This window comes from Panicum virgatum, chromosome 5K (assembly GCF_016808335.1).
Source record: "Panicum virgatum strain AP13 chromosome 5K, P.virgatum_v5, whole genome shotgun sequence".
Classification (NCBI taxonomy): Eukaryota; Viridiplantae; Streptophyta; class Magnoliopsida; order Poales; family Poaceae; genus Panicum; species Panicum virgatum.
Window position 1 is genome coordinate 13614471 of NC_053140.1, and position 22583 is coordinate 13637053.

At 49.2% G+C, this 22583-nt stretch overlaps 1 protein-coding gene across 1 annotated transcript; it reads right to left on the reverse strand.

Annotated features, from left to right (window-relative positions):
- Positions 1–577: 577 nt before the first annotated feature.
- Positions 578–14642, reverse strand: LOC120710535 (glutamate--cysteine ligase B, chloroplastic-like). The gene is made up of 14 exons (XM_039996197.1): positions 14493–14642; positions 14051–14158; positions 13850–13942; positions 13226–13309; positions 13044–13112; positions 12803–12873; positions 12651–12719; positions 12455–12548; positions 2066–2155; positions 1894–1974; positions 1442–1534; positions 1124–1204; positions 971–1040; positions 578–882 (listed from the first exon to the last, which is right to left on the reverse strand). The coding sequence occupies exons 1-14, from the start codon at positions 14523–14525 to the stop codon at positions 794–796; spliced, it is 1125 nt and encodes a 374-aa protein (XP_039852131.1). The 5' UTR covers positions 14526–14642; the 3' UTR covers positions 578–793.
- Positions 14643–22583: the final 7941 nt, after the last annotated feature.

Sequence of the window (22583 nt, forward strand, 5' to 3'; positions counted from 1 at the left end):
TTGAAGCTTTTTTTCTAAGGCATTTTGGTTGCTTCCTACCAACTAAACAGCTTGTGAAGCTCAGTTGTCCTCAATCTCAGTATTTGTTGACTCCATTTCTTAAACACATTCATCGGTGATCATGTGTACATGCTTATTAGTTACTGCGGCTAGAGATTTTTTTCTAAAAAGATGCAATTAAATAGTAAGAGCAAAGTAAAATGTATCCATAATACTTTATCATGGCTTGGACTTTTGTAAAAATTGATAGAAGAGGGTCATCTTTTTGGAGAGTGGACTCCTGTCGGTAAGATCTTGAGGGTTTTCCGTCAAACCGTGAGGAATGTATTCTTGTCGGTTTTTCCTAGATTTCCTAACGGTTTTTGTCCGTTAGGAAACTACTGCTGATTTCCGGTAGTGATTTCTAAGTGTTCAAGCATTATATAGAATCATTGATACCTAGTAGCCCTTGGTCGTCTTCCTTCTCTTCTCCGCAGGTTGATGTCGTCGAGAAACAATAGATCTTTAGATATAATCTCCATTGGATACATACAGAAACTTTTAACTTCTACTATTATTAATACGTCAATTTATCAAATAAACTTTACATGAAAACGTTATCGGTATATTTACATCAAAAGGTATATATAGATTGTTTCGTTAGTTTCTGACAACCCATGAGAAAAAAAACATGCATTAAAAGATGTTATGGTATCCTATATCCAGGTTCTAAATGACAAGAAAATCAGACCAAAAAGGAAGTACAACATTTGGAAACCACGGTTCCCTGTTGACCCTATAATGTCACAACAGATTAATAGATGAACTCGCGATACACTGGATCAACATTGTACTCCCACTTTGTCTTGTACAATTTTGCAAGCTTCTCTGCTTGTGTCACTCCTTGATATATAAAGAAACAAAATTCAGCTTAGGCGTATAGAGGATTAACCTATCTTTTTCGAGATGTAATACAAGAAAAATTAAGTACCTGTGCTAACAACTTCATCAACTTCATTCAAGAAACCAGCTTCCATGTGCCCTCTCCTTTGCAACCCATCCTGCATTGTCAGAAGTGGAGTTACTGAATCACCAGACATGTACGTGTATATATTCCTCAGTATTATATTAGTATTTGTATCACCTTGGCCAACTTCACAAGATTTTCTGCCAAATCTCTTACATATCCACCCCGAAATTGTGTCTTTAGACCAGTTACCGGAACCTATACATTCAAATAAAGAAAAGGTATGATAATCAGCAACAAGTAAGGATGCAATGCAATGCAGCAACATATAGCATGTTCCCCATCGTACTTATAATTAGATATAGGTTTTGTCCACTGTTGTGCTACTCATTAAACTGGATCCAAATAATCAAACAAAAGACTAGAATGTGTGTGCATTCAGCCATCAATAACCACATGCGAACAACATCACTCAAAAATTGTATGATAAGAAACCTTTCTCCGTAGCATATCCCTTTCTTCACTTGTCCAGTCAACAATCATGTCTGTGATACATCGTAGTGATTCATCATCATACAGTAGCCCAGCCTGTACGGGAACAGCAATCATAAGCAAATAGATCAAATTTATAGAGAAAAAATATCAATAGTCTATAAACTGCATACCAAGGTATTCCCATTTTTACTATATGCAAATAGTTCCTATATATATGTACACAATTAGGGGGCAGTGACCGGGGAGATTAATAATTGTAATGGAACAATATAGTGCACGACTGTCACTGCACATAGCGAACATGATTGGTACTCTCTCTTTTTTGTCTTTTAGTTATGTGCTCCTAATAATATTCTAGTAACAAGAAGTTAGGTCTGCCATATATGAGGTTATATACATAATTTCAGATTCTTTTTTCATATAATAATACTAGACTTAATTCATTTGCGTACCCAAAAAGCTGGCAGAGCACACAATGTACTGAATGGACCACCATCAGCACCTCTCATCTCAAGGTATCGTTTCAACCTAACCTACAAAAACCAAATCCAAAGAACCATCATATATTACTTGGCAAGAGAAAAGTCTTAAAGACCGTATATGTACTCCATTGCAAATGTGAACCTCAGGATAAATTGATCCGAGATGAATCTCCCAATCATTCAGTGTTGGACGCTCCCCTGGAACTTGTGGAAGCTTTCCTGCCATAAAATCCTGTGTCGGGCCGGGATTTTATCCACCACATCAGGTCCTTGGGCCCCCAGCGGCTCTGGGTTCCCACTGGCACAAGGCTCCTCCGGACCCCCTTGTGCGGGGTCTGGGGCTTCAGGCAGAGGTGAGGCTGACGGGCCCCCGTGTCCGGGGTCCGGCTCACCATCTTTGGCCGGGGAGACCCTGGTGTCCCCCTGGCGAGCTTGCTCCGTCCTTTCGGCGACAAGCACCATGCTGACTGCCTCCGCAGACGCAGCAAGATACAGAAACAACGGCTCACCGGGCTCCATCCTAGCCCAGAGGGTGTGTACTCGGGAACTTGTGGAAGCTTTCCCGGGTCAATCCAGAGGGTAAAATGTCGTGGTGCTGCAAACCACAGCCGGGTGGCGGAAGGCACCCGCCCTAGCCTATAGGGTGTGTACTCGGGGGTTAGCTAGTCCTAGTTAGATCTCACTCAAGAACACGATGAACACAGCAAGATTTAGAGTGGTTCGGGCCGCCGGAGCGTAATACCCTACGTCCACTGTGTGTTGTATTGCCCTCCCATGAGAGTGAGAGAGTTCGCGAGAGCTTGTGTGTCCGGAGAGCTTGTAGTGCGCAGCGAGCGCCTCCCTTTTATATCTCAAGGGAGGCGCGTACATGGCTGTTGGGTCCCCGACAGGTGAGCCCAACGATGTAGTATAAAATAACGTACTGTTCATACATTATGGCATCGCAGGCAAAGGAGATCTCTCTCCTGGAATCCCTTGCCTGCTCCTGGAGTCCCTCGTTCATCATGTCCAGGCGCTGTCTTGTCGGGACGATGCCAGACGTAGCTAGTGGCGTCGCCTGCCACGTAGCTGAACGGGCTGTGTAGCTTGCGGCGTAGGCGGCATAATGGAAAAGTGTCGTGCCGTCGTATCCATTTAATGCTGCAGACGGGCTCTGCGCGGGTGCGGCACAGGCGGCTGCACTGTGTACCTTGGTAATATGCGATGCACAGTGAGGCCTGACAAAGGCTGTCCCGCGTGCCGCGAGATAGAGCACGCCTCAACCATCCGCATTAAATGCGGTGGGTGGGCGAGTCTCCTAGCGGAGGACTCGTGCACGAGCCCGCGCCCGTGCCTCCGGGACACGTGGCGGCTCCGGACCCCCACGCGGTAAGAGGGTCCGGATGGACGCAGGAGGTCCCGGACCCCTATGGGGGGTCCGCGGCCTCGGCTGTCAGCTCGGAGCTTCCCTTCCTTAGAGACACGTGGTGTCTCCGGACCCATCCCCAGGCGGGGAACGGCTGACCCGTGGGGCCTGGCCCGTGGAGCCTGACCCGTGGGGCCTGGCTACTCCGTCCTTTGCGCGTAGTTACGGATAACTACGCGGGTCCTGCCTTGCTGCAGTAAGAGTGGGTATCCCTGCTACAGGGTACCGACAGTGGCCCCCGGGCCCACCTTGGGGGAGGTACGAACCCGCAGGTGGGGCCACTACTGCGATTTGGCTCTGCATAGCTTGAAGCTTCTTACTGCAGGGGTCTTGACCAGCTTTGACCATCCATCGGGTTGTTTGCTGCCTCATCACATCGCAACGGCTTATTGACTCATGGCCCCCACGCACAGTGGTTCACCTAGTCACGCGCGCGACGCTCGGCATTGTTGCGGCCGGAGTAAATGGATCATTTACCACCGGCGCAGTTCCCGAAAAGCTCGGCCACGCCAGCGCTTAATACGTGCACGTCAGCTCAGCTTCCGCCTCGCTCCGCGCGCGCGCGGGCGACGGTTCAGATCCCGTCTTTTCGCACCCTTGTTGGTTACCCGCTCACCCCGACAGGTGGGCCTGTGCCCCCATGTCATGGACTGGGCGGTTAACACCAGGCGCGGGCGTCGTTTGGGTTCCGGCGACGGTTCCGGGGTGTGCCGGTTGAGTCAGGCTTTATAATGGGGCGAACCGCATTCCGCGGTTACTTTCCCGCATTCGCCTTCTTCCTTCCAACCTTTGCGCCCTTTTGCCTTCGAGCTTTCATTGCCCCTTTCCCCCCTACACAGGCTGCTCCTCACTCCACCGAGAGATGGCGTCCCTTGTTCATCCCCGCCGCTTCCAGACCGAGGGAGAGTTGAACACAGTACGCCGCCAGCTTGGATGGAGTGCTCAGGAGACCGGCTGGGGGGTCCGAGCAGGCTCGATTCCCCTTGGCAACCTCCCCGCCGGCGTGGGACTGCCGATTTCTTCGTTCCTGCTGCTGCTGCTAGAAGACTTCGGCCTCCAACTTCAGCACCTGACGCCCCACTCCCTCCTCCTGACGTCCATCTTCGTGCACTTGTGCGAGATGTTCATGGGAGTGTGGCCCTGCGTCATCCTCTTCCGCTACTTCTTCATTCTGGTGAGGTCCGAAAGGAGCAAGGACGAAGTGGGGGGTACTACTTCCAGATAAGGAGTGACCTGCCGACTCCTTACATTACCGGCCTCACTGGCGGGAAGTGGGAGGAGTGGCGCAGGGATTGGGTGGTCGCCACCACCGAAGCCAACGAGAGCCTTACCCTGCCGACCGAGGGGCCCGCCTCCGACCGCGCAACCTGGAGGGCCAAGCCATCCCTGTAGCCGGAATTCGACTCCGTGCTGGGCAAGATCAGGTCACTGGCGGAGAGCGGCCTCACCTTGTGGCACGTGCTTGGAGATTTCCTGAAGCACCGGATCGCTCCCCTGAAGCAGCGGCCGCGTCCTGCGTGGAACTTCACCGGCCTTAACGACTGCAACAGGACCCACCGCAGGGAGGGGAGCGACCTGACCCAGGAAGCCTTGGAGGTCCTGGTGCGGAACGTGACGGGAGACGCCTTCATTCCGGAGAACCTGATCCTCCCTCAGTGCATAGTCCCCCTCTGCGAGGACCCCGCGAGGGTGGTGGTGCTGGCTACCCTGCCAACTCTGGTCGACGGGGGGCTGGACCCACGCCAGACCGGAGGCGACCCGAACCGTGGGCTCCGGATCCCTGGTACATCCGGGGATCAAGCTACACTGAACGCCGCGGGGTCCGGCGCCACCTCGAAGGGGAAGCAGGCCGCGGCCAGCAGCGCTGCCACAACCGGTTCCAGCCGGGCACAGAGCAGCTCCGGTGCATCGTCGGGAGATGCAGGCCGGCGCAGGCTACTCAGGGGCGACAGGACCCTGGTCTTAGAGTCCGCCGCGAAGCACCAGAGGATCTCTGAGGGCGCGGGCCAAGGTAGCTCCCGGGCTGCCGGCCCTCGCAGGTCCTCTGGGGCGACTGCACCACCACCATCGCCGCCGAGGAATTCCTCCCGCCAGCAGCAGCAGCAGCAGCCGCAAGAGCAGCTGCAGCGGGCGCGGGAGCGGCCACAGTAGCAACAGGTGCAACCCCGGGTCGCGCCCGTGCCGCAGCCACGGGGACAGCAGCAGCAGGAGCAAGCCCGGGTTGCGCCTGCATCGCAGCTGCAGGAGCAGCAGCAGCAACAGCAGCAGCTGCAGGAGAAGAGGCCGGGCCTCCGAGGACGCTGGGTGCCCGGTACTTCTGGGTTAGTGTTATCCTGCTCTATTCCCTTGCGCCAGGTGCTCTGCTTTTTGCTGAAGGTTTCTCCACTTTGTTGCCAGGGGTCGTCGCCCCAGCAGTTCTTCCACCATCGCCGGTTCGTCGGCAGGTACCCAGGCGTCCGCGGCCTCGGCGTCGACGGCAACGGCGACGGCAGGTGCGGGACCCTCAGGTACAGCGACCTATGCCAGCCCGATGGTGCGCGACGTGATGCTGACAGGCGCGTTATTTCTAGACTCAGCAGCACACAACGCTGCGACGGCGGAGGCACCTGTGGCAGAGGCAGCAGACGCAGCGGCGGTGGGGGCGCCGGTGCTGGGTGCAGCCGCGCCCGACGCAGCGATGGCGGAGGCGCCGGTGTTGGCTGCTGCCGCACCCGACGCAGCGATGGCTGAGGCGCAGGCGCTGGGGGCATCCGCACCCGACGCGGCGGCGGCGGAGGCGCCAGTACTGGGCACAGCCGCACCCGACGCGGCGGCGGCGGAGGCGCTGGAGTTGGGCACAGCCGCACCCGACGCGGCGTCGGCGGAGGCGCCGGAGCTGGGCACAGCCGCACCCGACGCGGCGGCGGCGGAGGCGCCAGAGCTAAGTGCTGCAGCGGAAGCCCCCGCCTCCATCTCCGGTCCTGTTGCAGAGGAGGAGTTGGAGGTGGTCTTCGGCAGGCGGCTCCTACAGCTCCAACTCCCGGAGGAGGATGCGACTCCCCTCACCCAGGTGTTGTTTCAGGTCCGGCGGTCGATCGAAGAGGCAACCTCCTCCGCCGAGACGGCCTTCCGGCGGGAGTGGTCTGCTCTGGAGAGCGAGCGCCAGCGCCTCTCCGACTGGCACACCCGCCTTAAGAAGGTGTTTGACCGGGAGTTCGCAGTGTCGAACCGAGAGAAATCCCTGGCGCAGCGGGAGCAGGATTTCACCCTGGAGGTTGTTGGCTTCGCAGCTCAGCGGTCCGACCTCGAGGGTCGCCTCGCGGCTCAGCAGTCCGAGCTGGAGACTCGCAGCGAGGAGTTCGAGGTCCGGAGGCAGGAGCTCGACGTCTTCTCTGCTACTCTGCAGGGATTGCACGAGCAACTGCAAGAGAGAGCAGGCAAGCTGACTGATGCCGAGGCGGAGCTGGAGGAGGCCCGGAAGTCCCTCTATGCACGGGAGGCCCACGTCACCGGCATAGAGAAGGAACTTGGCCGCCAGCTAGACTCGCTCAAGAAGCTGAAGGAGTCGGCGGAGCGGAAGGAGGCCAAGCTCGAGGAGAGGTCCCGCGAGCTCGAGGAGAGGTTCCGCGAGGTGGAGGTGGCCAAGGCGGCTCTGGACACCCGGGTGCAAGAGGCGGTCCAGGAGGCGGTCCGGAAGCACCAGGAGAACCAGCGCATGGAGGCCCGCCCGATCGCTGACTGGGCGACCGAAGCGAGCCTGGCACTGGTGCCACTTGGACTGAGCCCAATCCAGGTGGCGGAGCTGCCAGCTTCGATAGCTGACGCCCTCCCAGTGCTGAATTCTGCTTCGGATAGGCTCCAGTGTCTGGGGCTGGTCCTTGCTGGCCAGCTCGAAGCCGAGGGTCGTGAGCTGATCCGGATGGTGGCGGAGCACATCCTGACCTGCCTCCGGAGCCACGACCTGGCCATCTCGCTGGCACCCGTGGTCAATGGCCCTGTAGCGGAGACGGAGGCCGCCGCTCGGGACAGCGTGCGAGAGGTCGTCGACTTCGTTGCCGCCTACTTCAAACGGGAACCTGCGGACCCTTGAGCTGGGCATTGTATCTTTTTCCTTTTGCACTATGTAACAAACATTGTACTAGCTGAAATTTTTTGAAATAGAAGAAACTTCAACTTAGCTGTTTGTTAGTTGCTGATTTGCGGTATACAGCACCCCGACGCCCTGGCCCCCTGGCGGATAGGTTCAGTTGATTGGACCTGTCTGCCACGTGAGCCGTAGAAGATACTCCGGACCTCCTTGGGCATAGGGCTGCATAGTTTGTAGGACGAGCAAGAGCCTTGTTCCCTGTGTAGCATACAGAACTACAGGGAGAAGAATCAAATTCACTTATACAGTAGCAATGATACTGCAACTTAGCTGTTTGACTCATGCAGAATCCATTCATGATGTCTGGGACGAAGCGGATGCTCCGGGCCCCCTGGGAGATAGACTCAGTTGTTTTGAGTCTGTCTACCATTGAGACTGGACCTTGATCTGCATGAAGGCTTTGAAGCGGATGCTAGGACCCCCTGGTAGGTAGGCTCAATGGTTTGAGGCTGGCTACCACGAGTCAGGACTTAACATGTGTACCACTTCAAATTTACAGCTTAGTAGCAGGCCCGCGGGACTCATCCCTGACTAGTGCCAGGCTGGTACAAGGTCCGGGGCTCTAGATGCGCAGGTCCAGGTTGCTCAGTGCTTGTTACAGAGTGGTGGAGTGCGTAGGCTTAGGGTACGGGACCAGGTTAAGGCGCTACACAGGGCTCCGGACCACTCCAGGAAATAGCACGATCTTTCCGGACCTGGCTTCATCGTCCCAGGCCTCTCGCAGCAGTGGGCAAGGTCACTTTGTTGTACTCGATCCTTTGAGATATAAGACTGGACATGCCATGTTGGACTTAGGAAACCAACTCTTGAGCTGGAACGGGGTCCGGGCCCTTAATTACCCGGCTCCAGGTACTAGAGTACTCGTTACAGGGTGGTGGAGTGTGTAGGCTTTTGGGTACGGAACCAGCTAAGCGGCTACACAGGGCTCCGGACCACCCAGGAAACAAGCACCCGCTCTCCAGAGTAGGTCCCTAGGGGTCTGGACTCCTCTCCAGCAGCAAGAGGGTCCGGATCTGTACGGCAGTCCAGCAGCTCAATTCAGATCTTAGTTGTAGCAACAAGAGTTGAGGTCCCGCGGGGGTTAGAAAGGTGAAAACTTCGAGAATCGAAATGCGAAAATTAACTTGAGACAAAGACAGAACTAGGAGAAAATCTTTCCTTTGCAATCTTGATGTACATGGCTTGCGCGATGGATGCCAGAGGCCGGGTTTACGAGGTCGGACCTCTACCGTTCTGAGCCGCGCGTTAGCCGATGGTGCGATGGATGCCAGAGGTCGGGTTTACGAGGGTGGCCCCCAACCGCTCTGGGCCGCACGGTAACTCTATCTTATTACAAAGGAAAAGTTTATTTTCCGGCTCTGCCTAGGTGTAAAACTTACGCAGATGCTCTATGTTCCATGGGTTGGGCAGCGGCACTCCATCTTCTGTGGCGAGGCGAACGCATCCGGGCCGGCATACCTCTGTAACCCTGAAGGGCCCCTCCCAGCTGGGGGAAAGTTTGTGGAGCCCTGCTCGGCTCAGGATCCGTCTGAGGACGAGGTCGCCAGCCCGGAGCTCCCTACTGTGCACGAACCGTTGATGATAGCGCCGGAGCGCCTGATTGTAGCGTGCATTTCGGATTGCTGCTCGCCACCTTCGCTCATCAACGAAGTCCACGTCGTCACACCGCAGCTGTTCCTGCATGGATTCGTCAAAGGCCTGGACCCGTGGTGAGCCCAGGTGAATTTCTGGGGGAAGGCATGCTTCAGCCCCGTAGACCAGGAAGAACGGAGTCTCCCCGGTGGCTCGGCTGGGTGTGGTCCGGTTGCCCCATAGTACGCATGGAAGCTCATCAACCCATTTGGCACCATGCTTCTTCAAGCAGTTGTAGGTGCGGGTCTTGAGTCCCCTGAGGATCTCTGCATTCGCTCTCTCAACCTGTCGATTGCTGCGGGGGTGTGCTACGGACGCAAAGCATAGCTGGATGCCGATGTCCTCACAGTACTCTTGGAAGAGTCTGCTTTTGAATTGGGTCCCGTTATCCACGATGATGCGGTTTGGGATGCCAAATCTGCACACAATGGACCTGAGGAATGCGACTGCTGATTTCTTAGTGATATTCACCACAGGGGTAACCTCCGGCCACTTGGTGAACTTGTCGATGGCGACATAGAGGAACCGGTACCCGCCGACAGCCCGGGCGAATGGCCCCAGGATATCCACACCCCACACAGCGAATGGCCATGAGGGCGGAATCATCTGCAGAGCTTGAGCCGGGGTGTGTATATGCTTTGCATGGAATTGGCATGCTTTACAGGACCTTACCAGCTCAGCCGCATCCTAGAGTGCTGTTGGCCAGTAGAAGCCATGCCGAAAGGCCTTGCCAACAAGCGTGCGAGAGGAGGAATGACTTCCGCACTCGCCTCCATGGATCTCCGCGAGCAACTCGCGGCCATCTCCCTTGGAAATGCACCGCATGAGGACACCATTGGCGCCACGGCGGTAGAGATCCCCTTCTACCACCGCATAGCGTTTAGCCAATCGGACTATGCGCTCAGTGGACACATCGTCATCAGGGAGGATCTTATCTTTCAGGTAGTCCCGGATCTCGGAGATCCATGCATCGGGAGCTCCCTGAATAGGTGGGGGTGGCTCTGTGAGGTCACTAGGATCCTCAACAGAGCACACGGCCCAGGTCGGGCACCATAGGTGGAGTGCTGCCGGGACCGCTAGCTTCGAGGTGCTAGCTTGATCCCCTTCACCCAGCTCGGCAGGCTGGGCGGTAGGTCTCAGCAGCCGTCTTTCGAAGACACCCTCGGGCACGGATGCCCAGGTAGATGCTCTCGCAGAGAGATCATCTGCTGCTGAATTGTGCTCGCGGGGAACGTGTTGCAGTTCCAAGGCGTCGAAGTCCTTCTCGAGCTTCCTCACGTGTATGAGATATGCCGCGAGCTGGGGATTGTTGCAGTTGCAATCCCCTCGGACCTGCTTGATGATTAGCTGGGAGTCCCCCTTTACCAGAAGCTGCCGGACCCCCATTGAGAGGGCTTGTGTCAGGCCAAAGATCAGAGCTTCGTACTCCGCCATGTTGTTGGTGGCCTTGAACTCAAGGTGCACCATGTACTTCAGCTGATCTCCGTTTGGGTCGATGAGGACCACACCAGCTCCAGCCCACTTTTCGCGGGCGGACCAGTCGAAGAAGAGTGTCCAGTGGGGCTCGGTGAAGACTGGTGCCCTGATTTCCGGCTCCGGGGGTCCAGCGTTGACGACCGGACCCCCAGAATTGCTTGGGGAAGGAGTCCACTCCACTATGAAATCAGCCAGGATCTGGCTCTTGACTGCATGGCGTGGCTGGAAGTCCAGTTGGAACTCAGCCAGCTCTGCCGCCCACTTGGCGATATTGCCTGTGGTGTTGGAGTTGTGCAGGATCGCTCTTAACAGGTAAGAGGTCACTACGACAACTCGGTGTGCCTGAAAGTAGTGGCGCAGTTTCCTAGACGCAATAAGTATTGCATAGATAAGCTTATGCATCTCAAGATACCCGGCCTTCGCCTCGTGGAGGACTTCACTGACGTAGTAAACTGGCTTTTGGACGGTCCGGACCCTGGTTACCGGGTCCGGCTCGCCCTTATCCACCACATCAGGTCCTTGGGCCCCCAGCGGCTCTGGGTTCCCACTGGCACAAGGCTCCTCCGGACCCCCTTGTGCGGGGTCTGGGGCTTCAGGCAGAGGTGAGGCTGACGGGCCCCCGTGTCCGGGGTCCGGCTCACCATCTTTGGCCGGGGAGACCCTGGTGTCCCCCTGGCGAGCTTGCTCCGTCCTTTCGGTGACCAGCACCATGCTGACTGCCTCCGCAGACGCAGCAAGTTACAGAAACAACGGCTCACCGGGCTCCATCCTAGCCCAGAGGGTGTGTACTCGGGGGCGTCCACAAGTAATACAGAAACCCGGCTGTGGTTCGGGCCGCCGGAGCGTAATACCCTACATCCACTGTGAGAGGTATTGACCTTGGTTGTGTATGAATCTATCCTCTGCCGGGCCTTGGCTTTTACCCAGCCTGAGTTTTTCCTTCTAGCGGGCGCCCTCTTTTATAGACCAAGGGGTGCGGATACATAGGACGTTGGGGCCCCGACAAGTGGGCCCAACGTGACTGTGCAGCATACTGCGCAGAGTATTTAAATGGCTACAGTGGTTACGAATCTTTCCTCCGATATGCTTCCATGCCCTGCTGACCCTCTGACGAAGGGTGGTCTTCTCTTGTCCCGTCAGCAAGGTGCCCGTTGGGGGAACGTAGCTTGCGGCGTGACCTGTTGAGGCTATTATGTAGGCGTCATAATGGGTGAAGCCGAGCCGTCGTATCCATCTGTTATGGCAGACTGACAGGCGCGGCGTGGGCGGCGCCAGCAGCCCCACTATGCATCTTGGTAATACGCGATCAATAGTGCCCCCTGGTCAAAGAATCGCCTCGGCTTCTGCTACATCAATGCTGACGTCCTCCTACCGCAATGAATACAGCGGTAGGTGAACCTTAATATGGAGACCAAGCGGTTTTATATACGTGTCTGTGCTTGCAGACACGTGGCGGCTCCGGACCACCCCGAGGCGGAGTGTCGATTCCTTCCCTTGGCGAGGGGTCCGGTTACTATACCGGGGGTCCGAGACCCCAAAGGGGGGTCTGGGATTCCGCGGGGATCCGGACCTCCACGGGAGGTCCGGAGCCTCCGGCTGCTCGGTCTGAGCGGCTGCTTCTTCCGGAACACGTGGAGCTCCCGGACCTTTCCCATCCAGAGGACGGGTCCGGGACCGTTGTCGGGTGAACATGGCTTCCGGACCGCAGGGGTTCGGCTGCTGGACGTAGTTAAGGATAACTACAAAGCTCTTCTTGCCTAGACACAGCAAGAGGGGTACCCCAGTCCTGGGGTACCGACATCCTGGAACATACATGCATATTATTCATATATGTCACCAAAAAAGAAACTAATAAAAGATAGATGACACACACAATAGATAAATTAACGAACCTGAAATGACATTCCAGTGCGATTAATGTGCCTCTTGTTTCGGTAGACAAAGTACATTGGAACATCTAATACGTAGTCCACGTAACGCTCAAATCTAGACAAAATTTAACCATGTATATTCATCAGGGGACACCTTATATTATTATGAAAATTAAAAAAAATTGTCTAATTTATTGAGAAATGAATGAATGCTGACCCAAATGAACTGTCAAATACAAAAGGAAGCATCCCCGTGCGGTCACTGTCTGTATCTGTGTATGTATAGCTGCATGCATGATAGTATGGAGGGGGTCATTATAATTGACAAGAAAATAATTATCAGTTCTCGGACTAGAGCAAATGACATACCTTCTCAAGCTAAGAAAACCACTTAGCTTTCCTTCTTTCAAGGGATAATTAGCGAATATGGCGGTTGCAATCTGTATGTATATATATTGGGATTCATAATATGATTATTAGAGGGAAATGGAAAGTGGGAAGTAAAAAGAACGCACTCAACAATAATTTCATTACGTTGTTCGCTTGGTATGTGCAATTTTGTAATATGGAGGGAGTATATCATGAAAAAATATTAGTACAATGTACCCACAGGTTGTAATGCAATGGCCGCTCGGAGTTTCATGATCATGTCTTGCTCCGAACCGTAGTCCAGATTAACCTGTACGTGTGGTAAGATCAAATTTAGGTTAAATGGTAAAGTTATGAGTAAAGAGATATATCTTTTTTCAGAATCACAAAAGCTGAATTCACTGCAATGAAGAAGAGAGAAACCTGTACACTGCATGTTCGGAACATCATATCAAGACCAGAAGAGCCAACTTTGGGCATGTAGTTTCGTGCTATTTCAAACTTTGCCTACACACACATCATGAACCTACAATGTCAGCTTTAAAATAAGCACTAGTAGTAGTAATAGTAGTAGTAGGAAACTGGATTCCCCTTAATGCCAGAAACACATGACAAAATAAACCCAAAGATAATATGAGAAGGATGTTTTCTGGTCTCTAATAATGCATCAATGGGGTTAATTAGGCATACCAGGGGCGTTTATGTCCCCTTTTCAGTTTTTGTCCAATATGTTTTTTGTGTTCCCTACTATGTGTCTAGACATTATATATGGGGCTTCTGAAATTGGCCATATTTTTCTAGTGTCACCATTGTTGCCTTTTACTACAATTCTACAAATAGTACGTACTCTTAGATTTTACAGCATGCCTATCTCCCATGCATATATAGAAAATTAATATAGAAAATTAGAAACTAGGGAGCTTAATTACCTAAGACGACATGGGGAAAGCCACGTCCCTGGTACTGATTTACAAAGTACCGCTCCCTTTCTTTTGACTAAATTTCTTTTTAATGTCACATATAATACATGCATATATTCGTCCATACCTTTGGCATTATAGGCATGTCACTGAGAGCCCACTTCGGTTGGAAACCAAGTCCTAGAAATCCTATCCCCAGTTCCTCCCCGACTGCTTTCACCTGCAATAACAAAGCACAAATTAACGACGTTGATCTGAAGCCTTGCTAGCTCCATGCTGCCATAAAGCTAGTGAATTGGTGAGTAGTAGTGACAAGCTAGTTAGCTACCTGACAAAGATGTGAATTGACCTCGGCGCGAGTTTGGTGAAGTGTTTCCAGAGGAGCACCGCTAAGCTCAATCTGGCCACCAGGCTCCATTGAGATGTTTTGCGCTCCCTACATGGACACGAAACACCCATGCATCCCGTGGATGTAGAGTGGCTTGAATTATGAGTAGTTTTTTTTTTTGAAAGAGATACCCCAAGAGACACCTCTGAATTTTAGAGCGGCCTCCCGGCCAGTGGCCTTCGCCACTGCGCCATGAGTTCCTTAGCTCGAATTTAGAGTAGTAATCGAGAAGAGGATAGGCTAGCTGAAATCAAGCTCTAATAACTGCCGAGATAGATAAATGCATCGGCTCATGGATCGTCTTATCTATGGTCGGCTTATATACTTGTCTGGTTGAGTAGCTTTAATTTATGCTAGATAATTTAAGACCAACTTAAATTACCTGCTTAAGACCAACTATGTTATTTCCTTCCATTACTCTGTGGCCGCCAAATCTGTCTGCAACCCCATTGAGCAAGTCACGAATCTGCTGGTAGTTGATAGGGCGCAGGGTCTCGACCTGGAATCCAAACTTCTCATGCTCCGTGCCAATTCTGCAGATATGCATGGGTGGGTGAGAGTCTGAGAGAACATTTGCCAGACAAGAAAAACTGATGAAACTATATAATTAAACTTCATTGTACAGAATAGAATCTTAAATATAGGATTATTAAAAGATCTGACTCAAGCACCATGTAAGTCATCATTAATTATTAGAAACTACAAATAATGATTCACACAGAATTATAATTTAGTAAACGCATGGGAATATAAAATGTCACAGAATTACTACATTTTACATAGTCAGTTACGCGTCGTGATAAGACTGGCCCGATGTCAGACATAGGATCTGTGCCCTGCCAACCAAAGTGAAATACTGAAATACAGTCATCACACCATGGGCTGTGTATCATAGACCGAATGAGAGCAGGTATAGTAATTGGCTAGGAGCCGGCGAGATGTGATCAGGGTTTTAAAATCCGACCGGACCGGCCTAACCGCCGCCCTCCGGTACCGGTTTACCGGACCGGTTAGGTCGGTAACCGGTGGAAACCGGTTGAATTCAAATCCAAATTCAAATAAATTCAAAAACTCCCATGCAACCGGTTCCGACCGGTTTACCGGCCGGTTTGACCGGTTTACCGGTCGGTTTTACCGGTTTACCGGTCGGTTTGACCGGTTTGAAATTCAAAAGCTCCCGTGCAACCGGTTTACCGGCCGGTTTGACCGGTTTGATCGGTGGGCCTTCATGGGCCGGCCCATTTTTTTTCTTTTTCTTTTTTGATTTAACTTTAAATTCCCACAAACTATACTAAATGAATGAATTTTTGAGAAAATTTGACACCATTAGATTCATCACACCTTGAAGTATTTTTAGGAATTTTTTGGGAATTTTTCATTTTTTGAATTCAAATTTAAATTTTAAATTTTGGCCGGTTGGGTACCGGCCGAAACCGGAACCGGACCGGACAGGTTTGACCGGTAATCGGTCAAACCGGACCGGTTCCCACCGATTAGATTAACCTTGGATGTGACATGGCAGAGAGAGAATAAAACAGGCGCCTTGCGATGCGCCCACCTCGAGCCGGTGGAGAGATGCACGGGCTGCTATTGGTTGGAGTTCCTGCACTACATTAAATATTTGTAGGGTCCATCACTATAGTGCGCTAGCACCACATCAACACGCGTTGCAGCCCGCCGCGGGCGCACCTATAAGCCATGCTCTCAGTGAAACGAGCACGCCTGGATGCCTAATAATCTGTGAAGTTGTTATTGTGCTCTCTGTTGGCCACTCACAGTCTGTCACAGACGACAGCATGCATAAATGCATCCCGTGAGTCTGACATGTGTGTGGCCCTGGTAATTCACAAGTTCTCACTTCATCGATGTGAAAAAAAGAGTAATATGCTAAGAATGCAAAAAATAGAAGTATTATTAAATATTTTACTTAGTCAATCGTACCTAATTAAGTAAACTTGTACTCTCTCCATCCTAAAAGGTAAGATATTTTGCTTTGTTCTAAGTAAAAATAGTTTAAGTTTGACCAAATTTTTAGAGAAGAATATTAGCATCTAAAACATCAAATAAGTAAATTACAAAAAATATATTTCATAATAGATCTAATTATTCTCATTTGACATTTAAAATATTACTATCATTTCCTATAAAGTTTGTTAAATTTATAACAGTTTGACTTGAAACAAACTAAAATATTTTACATTTGGGTACGGAGGGAATAGCTTGGTGAAACAACCTTGATCCTTATCCAAAATTACGAAATAAAATGTTCCACGTGGACAAACTAGTCCAGTTTGTTTCCATCCACGTGATACAAACTTGTAGCTAGCTTGGTGAAATAAATAGGCGCTAAATTAGTACGTCTCTCTGCTTCTGACCTTATGTACGCGTGTAGTTTATACATACTTGTGGTCAAAGTTAGCATCTTTTGAAATCCTTTGGTAGGAAGGTTGAAATAATCATATCAGCACAATTGTTTTTTCTTCTTATAACGTATAGAAACTGGAAAAAAATGTTTTTCAGTACTGCGTCGCTTTCAAAAACGCCATGTCATAATTGTAACAGGGGAAGTATTTAATGTAAAAAAATTTACGTGAAACATACTTAGATTTATGTAAAAGGAAAAGTATTTTCTCTAACAAAAGGAAAAAAAAGAAAGTAGTAGTCATGAGCTGAAACGACGATCAACACACATAATATTGTAGGCTTAGAATGACCGGTATAGTTAGCTAGGTGTTTGCGAGGAGACATCACCTCCAGTCGCTGCGCGGCTTGCAGCCGGAGGCGAGGTACGCGACGAGGTCCTCCTTGGTGAGCGGCTCTGCTTCAGTGGCCCGCACGGCCTCCTCCACCAGCGGGCTGGCGGCAGCCACGGCGAGGCGGCACCGGCGGCGGCCACTGTTCGCGGGGACAAGGGCACAAGGCCTCGCCGACGGCGGTGGCGGAACCAAAGCGCAGGCAGGCGTCGGCCAGAGCAGAACGAAGAAGATCGAGCAGCTTATGGCTGTACGCCGGCAGGGACCGTGGAGAGCGAGGTAGCGCAGTAACTGTGTGTTCTTCACAACGTGGCCGGTCGGCAGTATATATATACCTCCCTCAAACGAAGGGAAGGAATCAGCAAGCAAGCTTTGTCTTAAACTAAATCTACTTAAAGGAAAGCTACTACTTCCTCCTTCCTAAGGCATAGTGGAACATGGCGCAGTCTTCCGAACGATATTTTGACCATTTATTTATTATATATTATATTATTTATGATTATAAATTTATAATTAATTTAAACTATATTTGATTATGAATCTAATCATATAAAATTTACATTACTCAATAAAAAATTAATAGTCAAATTATTGGTCAAAAATAGAAAGGTTTGAATTTTAATATGCGTGTGTGCCTTATAAATGAGAAAGAAAAGAGTAATATTTACAACATCGATCAAATTAGTACTATATTATGACGGTTGTGGGATTGGCATCGTACTGATTTTAATCTGTTTTTTCTTTTACCTCGTTCACGAAATGGCTTCGCGCTAGGGTTTTGGTTTGTGCAAGATAGGTGATCGAAGGCGGAGTCACTCCAAACGGACCTTTATTATAGTAATATATTATAGTAGTGTTTTTATAGACTCGAGATTAAATTTATGATAGAATCAAAATGGTAAAAATGGTACTACTGCCTCCATCTTAAAATAAAACTTTTAAAGTTGGTTAAAATCAAATATTTTCATCTTTAACTAATAATATTTTTAAAATAATTCCTTTTAAACAGAGAATATTACATATTGCAGTAGTTTGTTTCATTGTGAATAAATTGATATCATTTTTGTATTATCAATCTTTATAATTTTTTATTATCTACGATTAAAGTTTAAAAAAATTAACTACTAAAAATTCTAAAAATAGCTATATTCTGGAAAGAGGCCAGTACCTCTTTTCTCGTTTTGGAGGGAGTAATATGTCAGTGGTGCCTCGATCGAGCCGCCTCGCAAACAGTTAACTCATCTTGTTTAATTTGGGATCACGATTGGCAAGTATCTACGCGTAACTAAAAATAGCCTCCGCGCGCGCGTGATTCTCGCGAATCAAAGCTGAGGCTCGCAAGACGCTGATTTATGCCGGTCTCAGTGGCGAATTTCATGGTCACAGATAGCTAGACTGGAAACTAGATAATTGTGCCAGATGAGTTTTATATTGATGAAATTCTCCTCACATCCCATGAAACTCTATCATTCTCTCTCCTTGACACGTCAGCAAAATTGATGATATTTAATGTCATAAAATTCTCTATGAAATCCTCACTGAGACTGGCCTTAGTGCAGTCTAAACTCTCAAACTCAGCTAGTTTTCATAGCATTAAATAAGTTGTGATATAAGTAAAAAAAACTGATGTGGTAGGAAAGTTAATGAGAAGAGAAGGAAAAATATGAAGAAATCATGTCTCATACAAGAAATCATGTCTACACAAGAATCAAGATAAAAAAGAGAGAATTGGAGGGAGAAAAGAGAGAGAAGAGATATAATTGGATAGTAATTTATCATGAAAAAATCATGAATTGGGAATATAATTTCTATTTGTAGTGTCTATATGGCATGGCAAGTATAGAAACTTGCAGTGAGTATTGGGTTGGGACTGCCCTTACACTCCTCTTGCACGATGGGGTTTTTGATTTCTTCTCTACTCTCAATCTCCGTTTTATTATTTTAATAAATTTTATAGATTTTACTATACATCTAGATAAATATGTAGCATGTTCGACTAGCTGGGTTGCAGCTAGAGCTGAAACAGCCAAGTAGCCAGCTCAAGCCAGAATAGGGGCACCAGCAACCTGGCTTGGTGGTGGGTCGGCGAACGGACGGCTGATCAGCTCATCCACTTTCCACTAGCCAAACAGATCGATGATATCTAGATACATAGTAAAAATTATATATCTTAATTTACTAAAATAACATATAAATTAAGGATACAAGTAGATATTCAATGGTGTTTATTGAATCTCAACTAATTAATTACGATGACATGCCACTCTAATTCATTTCTCTTTTCAAATTATTCGCACAGAATGTCATTCTTGCTCATTTGATAATTTTTTTTGGGTCGACTCGATGATCCAAAATTTATCTAATTTGCATTCCTATTAGGAACGGAGGGAGTACAGAAAAGACTCCACTAGTGGCGAAAGGGCCTCTAACTAGCCTAGTGATTATAAAAGCCTCGGTAGCATCTGAGATCCTGTGAGCTAATATTCTAGAATTTAACAGTATTGTGCATTAAATAGTAGGCGATGTTCCCGTTAACAGTGAGGTGCCTCTGGTGACTTCGTCAATCTCGAAAATTTGCCGGCTCAGTCTTCGAAGATACTCATAGAGATAGAGTTTGCGTACGTGTGTTCATAGGAATACGAGTGTGATGTGAAATAAAAAAAAGAAAAGACTCCACTATTGGCATGCCGTTCAGGCTTCAAACTGGTCGGCCAAAGGCTCTCCATGTACTGGCTGCAGGGCACGCAGGTGATGATCCAGCGGAGAGGTCTAGACTGGACACGTACGTACAGCACAAGATTTCTGCGGCCTCCATGCGCCGTGGCTCCCCATGCAGGCATGCGCACGCACGCATGCTCCCGACACCTCTCGCCGGGACGTGGCGTGCATTTTCGCGTCCACGCGAAGACGTGGCGGCAGAATAGGCCGGGTTCGATCGGTTCCATAGACAAACACACTGATGCGCGATCGATGCGCTGTACATACAGTACGTACGGGAGTAGATAGACGACGCGACTAGTATATACTATTTATAGTATAATCTTGCATCCCCAACCGTGCAGCATTGACTCCACCGGCCGGATGCGATATGCAAGCGAGGCCCATATACGGATCGGAGTTGGTGTCGTGTTTGTCTTGCTCCCTCCGTGTTTTCTACTTACAATAATACTTGTTTCAGACGCGTGGCACTCCGGCAGTGCAGGTACTCCACAGTTGATAACCAGCTAGCTCGACATCTGTCCAGAAGAGCTTGCTCTCTCTGAGACATTTGCACTTGCGCGCACCTGGTTGGTGAAAAGTTTTAAATTTTGGTACTATAATATATTTTATTGTTATTTAATAAATAATATTCAATTATGAACTAATTAGATTTAAAAAATTCATCTCATAGTAATCAGTTAGACTGTGTAATTAGTTATTTTTTAACTGCATTTAATCCTTCATTTATGTGTCTAAAAGATTTGATGTGATGGGTACTGTACAAAAGTTTTTGGAAACTAAATAGGGCCAGACGCTCAAAGACCTCGGGTACGCAGGTACTCGATGTCTCGGTCTCGTTCCGATAACGGTTAAGTCGAGCGCGTTCAGGAATCACGTCGATCGCATTTGATAATTGTTTATCGCTTAGGCCATGTTTGGTTTGGTTTGGAGTGAATTTTTTTCCAGCTTTGACGAATAATTTAGAGTATTAAATAAAGTATAATTACAAAACCACCTGCAGGACTTATGGTAAATTCGCGAGACCAATCTAATGAGACCTTTGACCGCACGATTAGATGATGGTTACTATAGCATCACTGTAGCAAATCATGAATTAATTACTATTATTAGATTCATCGCGAAAAATTATACATATCCATGAAAAGATTTTACAAATAGACTACATTTAATATTCCATGCATACAAAATTCTCTTTTCACGGAATTTTTACTGTAGCAACCAAACATTACCTTACCGGCTAAATTCTTGGCAGGAAGAGCATGATTGGTTTGATGCTAATTTTTGTCGAGCCAAAATAAGAGCATGCCAATAAAATTTGACTAGCAATTGACTGATATCTAAAAATTGGCACTTGTGTAATCTAAAAAAAAAGTATTTGTGAAAAAAATAAAGACAAGTTTCTAGACAAGATTTTCATGACCAGAAGATAAACATTATCCAGGCACAAAACCATTCGCCCATAACCTAGGCTTTGGCTGGTTATGGGCTGCAGGTTACAATATGGAGGCTCTAGAGAATCCGTGTACCTTCCACGCTACAACAGGGGGTTTTATCTCGGTTCCTAACCCTCAACAGTTCCAGATGTAGGAACCGGGACTACGGTTCCGGAATTTTACTAACAGGTCTGCATAGGGTAAAATTTATTCCGCACTCGGGACTCAAACCTAAGATCTTTTTCTCACATATAATTTTTTTTACCACCATCTACACAACATATGTGACTCCTTATAGTTTTTTTAAACTAACATATGGAGGATCCTTTAGTTCCATTTGATAACGCCAACCGAGACTAATAATGACCCTTTAGTTCGTGTTGGTGTTATCAACCACACTAAAAGTTTGGTTGGAACCACCAACTAGAACTAATAAGTGATGAGTTCTGGTCGGTGGCTCCAATCGGACTAAAAGTTTGCAGCCACCAATCGGAACTAACAAAAAACTTTGTTCTGATTGGTGACTCTAACCGGGACTAAAGAGCCCACGCTCCTAGTTGTGAACCCGGGACAAATGGCTTGATTGGTTGGCTACCAAAACATACCAAAATAGGGGTATGCCAATTTTTTTAACCAAAACGTTAACAATTTTAAAAGGTGAGCTGCCATCTGAATTCCAACCAAATAAGTGCAATTTTTTTCTGCATACCTATATTTTGTCATGGCAAATTTTGGTTGCCAACCACCAATCAGACTCTAATATCTGAATTTTTGTTGTGTGTGTGTTGTTCCGTAGTAGTGCTTCATGTATACTGTAGTATCTCTCGCATGCACCGGGGAGAGGTTGCGGAGAGGCAATCTACGTAGTCAACTCAGCCGAACCTTTGGTCCGTGAGGATACAGCAGGTTGGGAATCAAGCCTACAAAAGAGAATTTATTAAGGCAATAATTCTATACTATAAAGATTTAAAATAATTGAAAATTTTTTTCACTCACATCGGCCCCACCGTATCCCTCACGCCGGACCCACCTGTCAGGGTGGAGGGAGGTGGGAGGAGGTGGAGACCCATAAAAATCACATGTTGGGGAGCGTTTCTGTCAAAACTCTAATTTTTTTTCTCAACAACCGCGGTACCCACCATAACTATTACTTTCTTTCGCTCCTTTCGTCTCCCCGAGATCCTCTTCCGTTCTTTTTTTTTCTCGCAAAATTGCCTCTGCAACGATGGCGTCCACGCAAGCCACAACTGTGGATACGAACGTCCCCGTTGTCGCCGCCGCCGGCCGCAAACGCGACGACGCCGGAGAGAGCACGTCGCGCACGCCGTTCTCGAGCGACAGGAGGGTGACGCCATCTCGCAGCTTGCCCCCAGCTCCTCTTCTCCCGGCAAGGAAGGCACCGCGATCACGGCATGGCGGCCAGGAGGACGGAGAAGACGAGCACGAGCACCAGGAAGGAGGATGCGCTCGCGACGGTGGTGTTGCCATTGCGCCAGCACTTGAGGAGCCTGTGCAGGAACGCCATATGAGGCGAGCAGTGAGGTAGCTAATAAGCAGCACCCACGC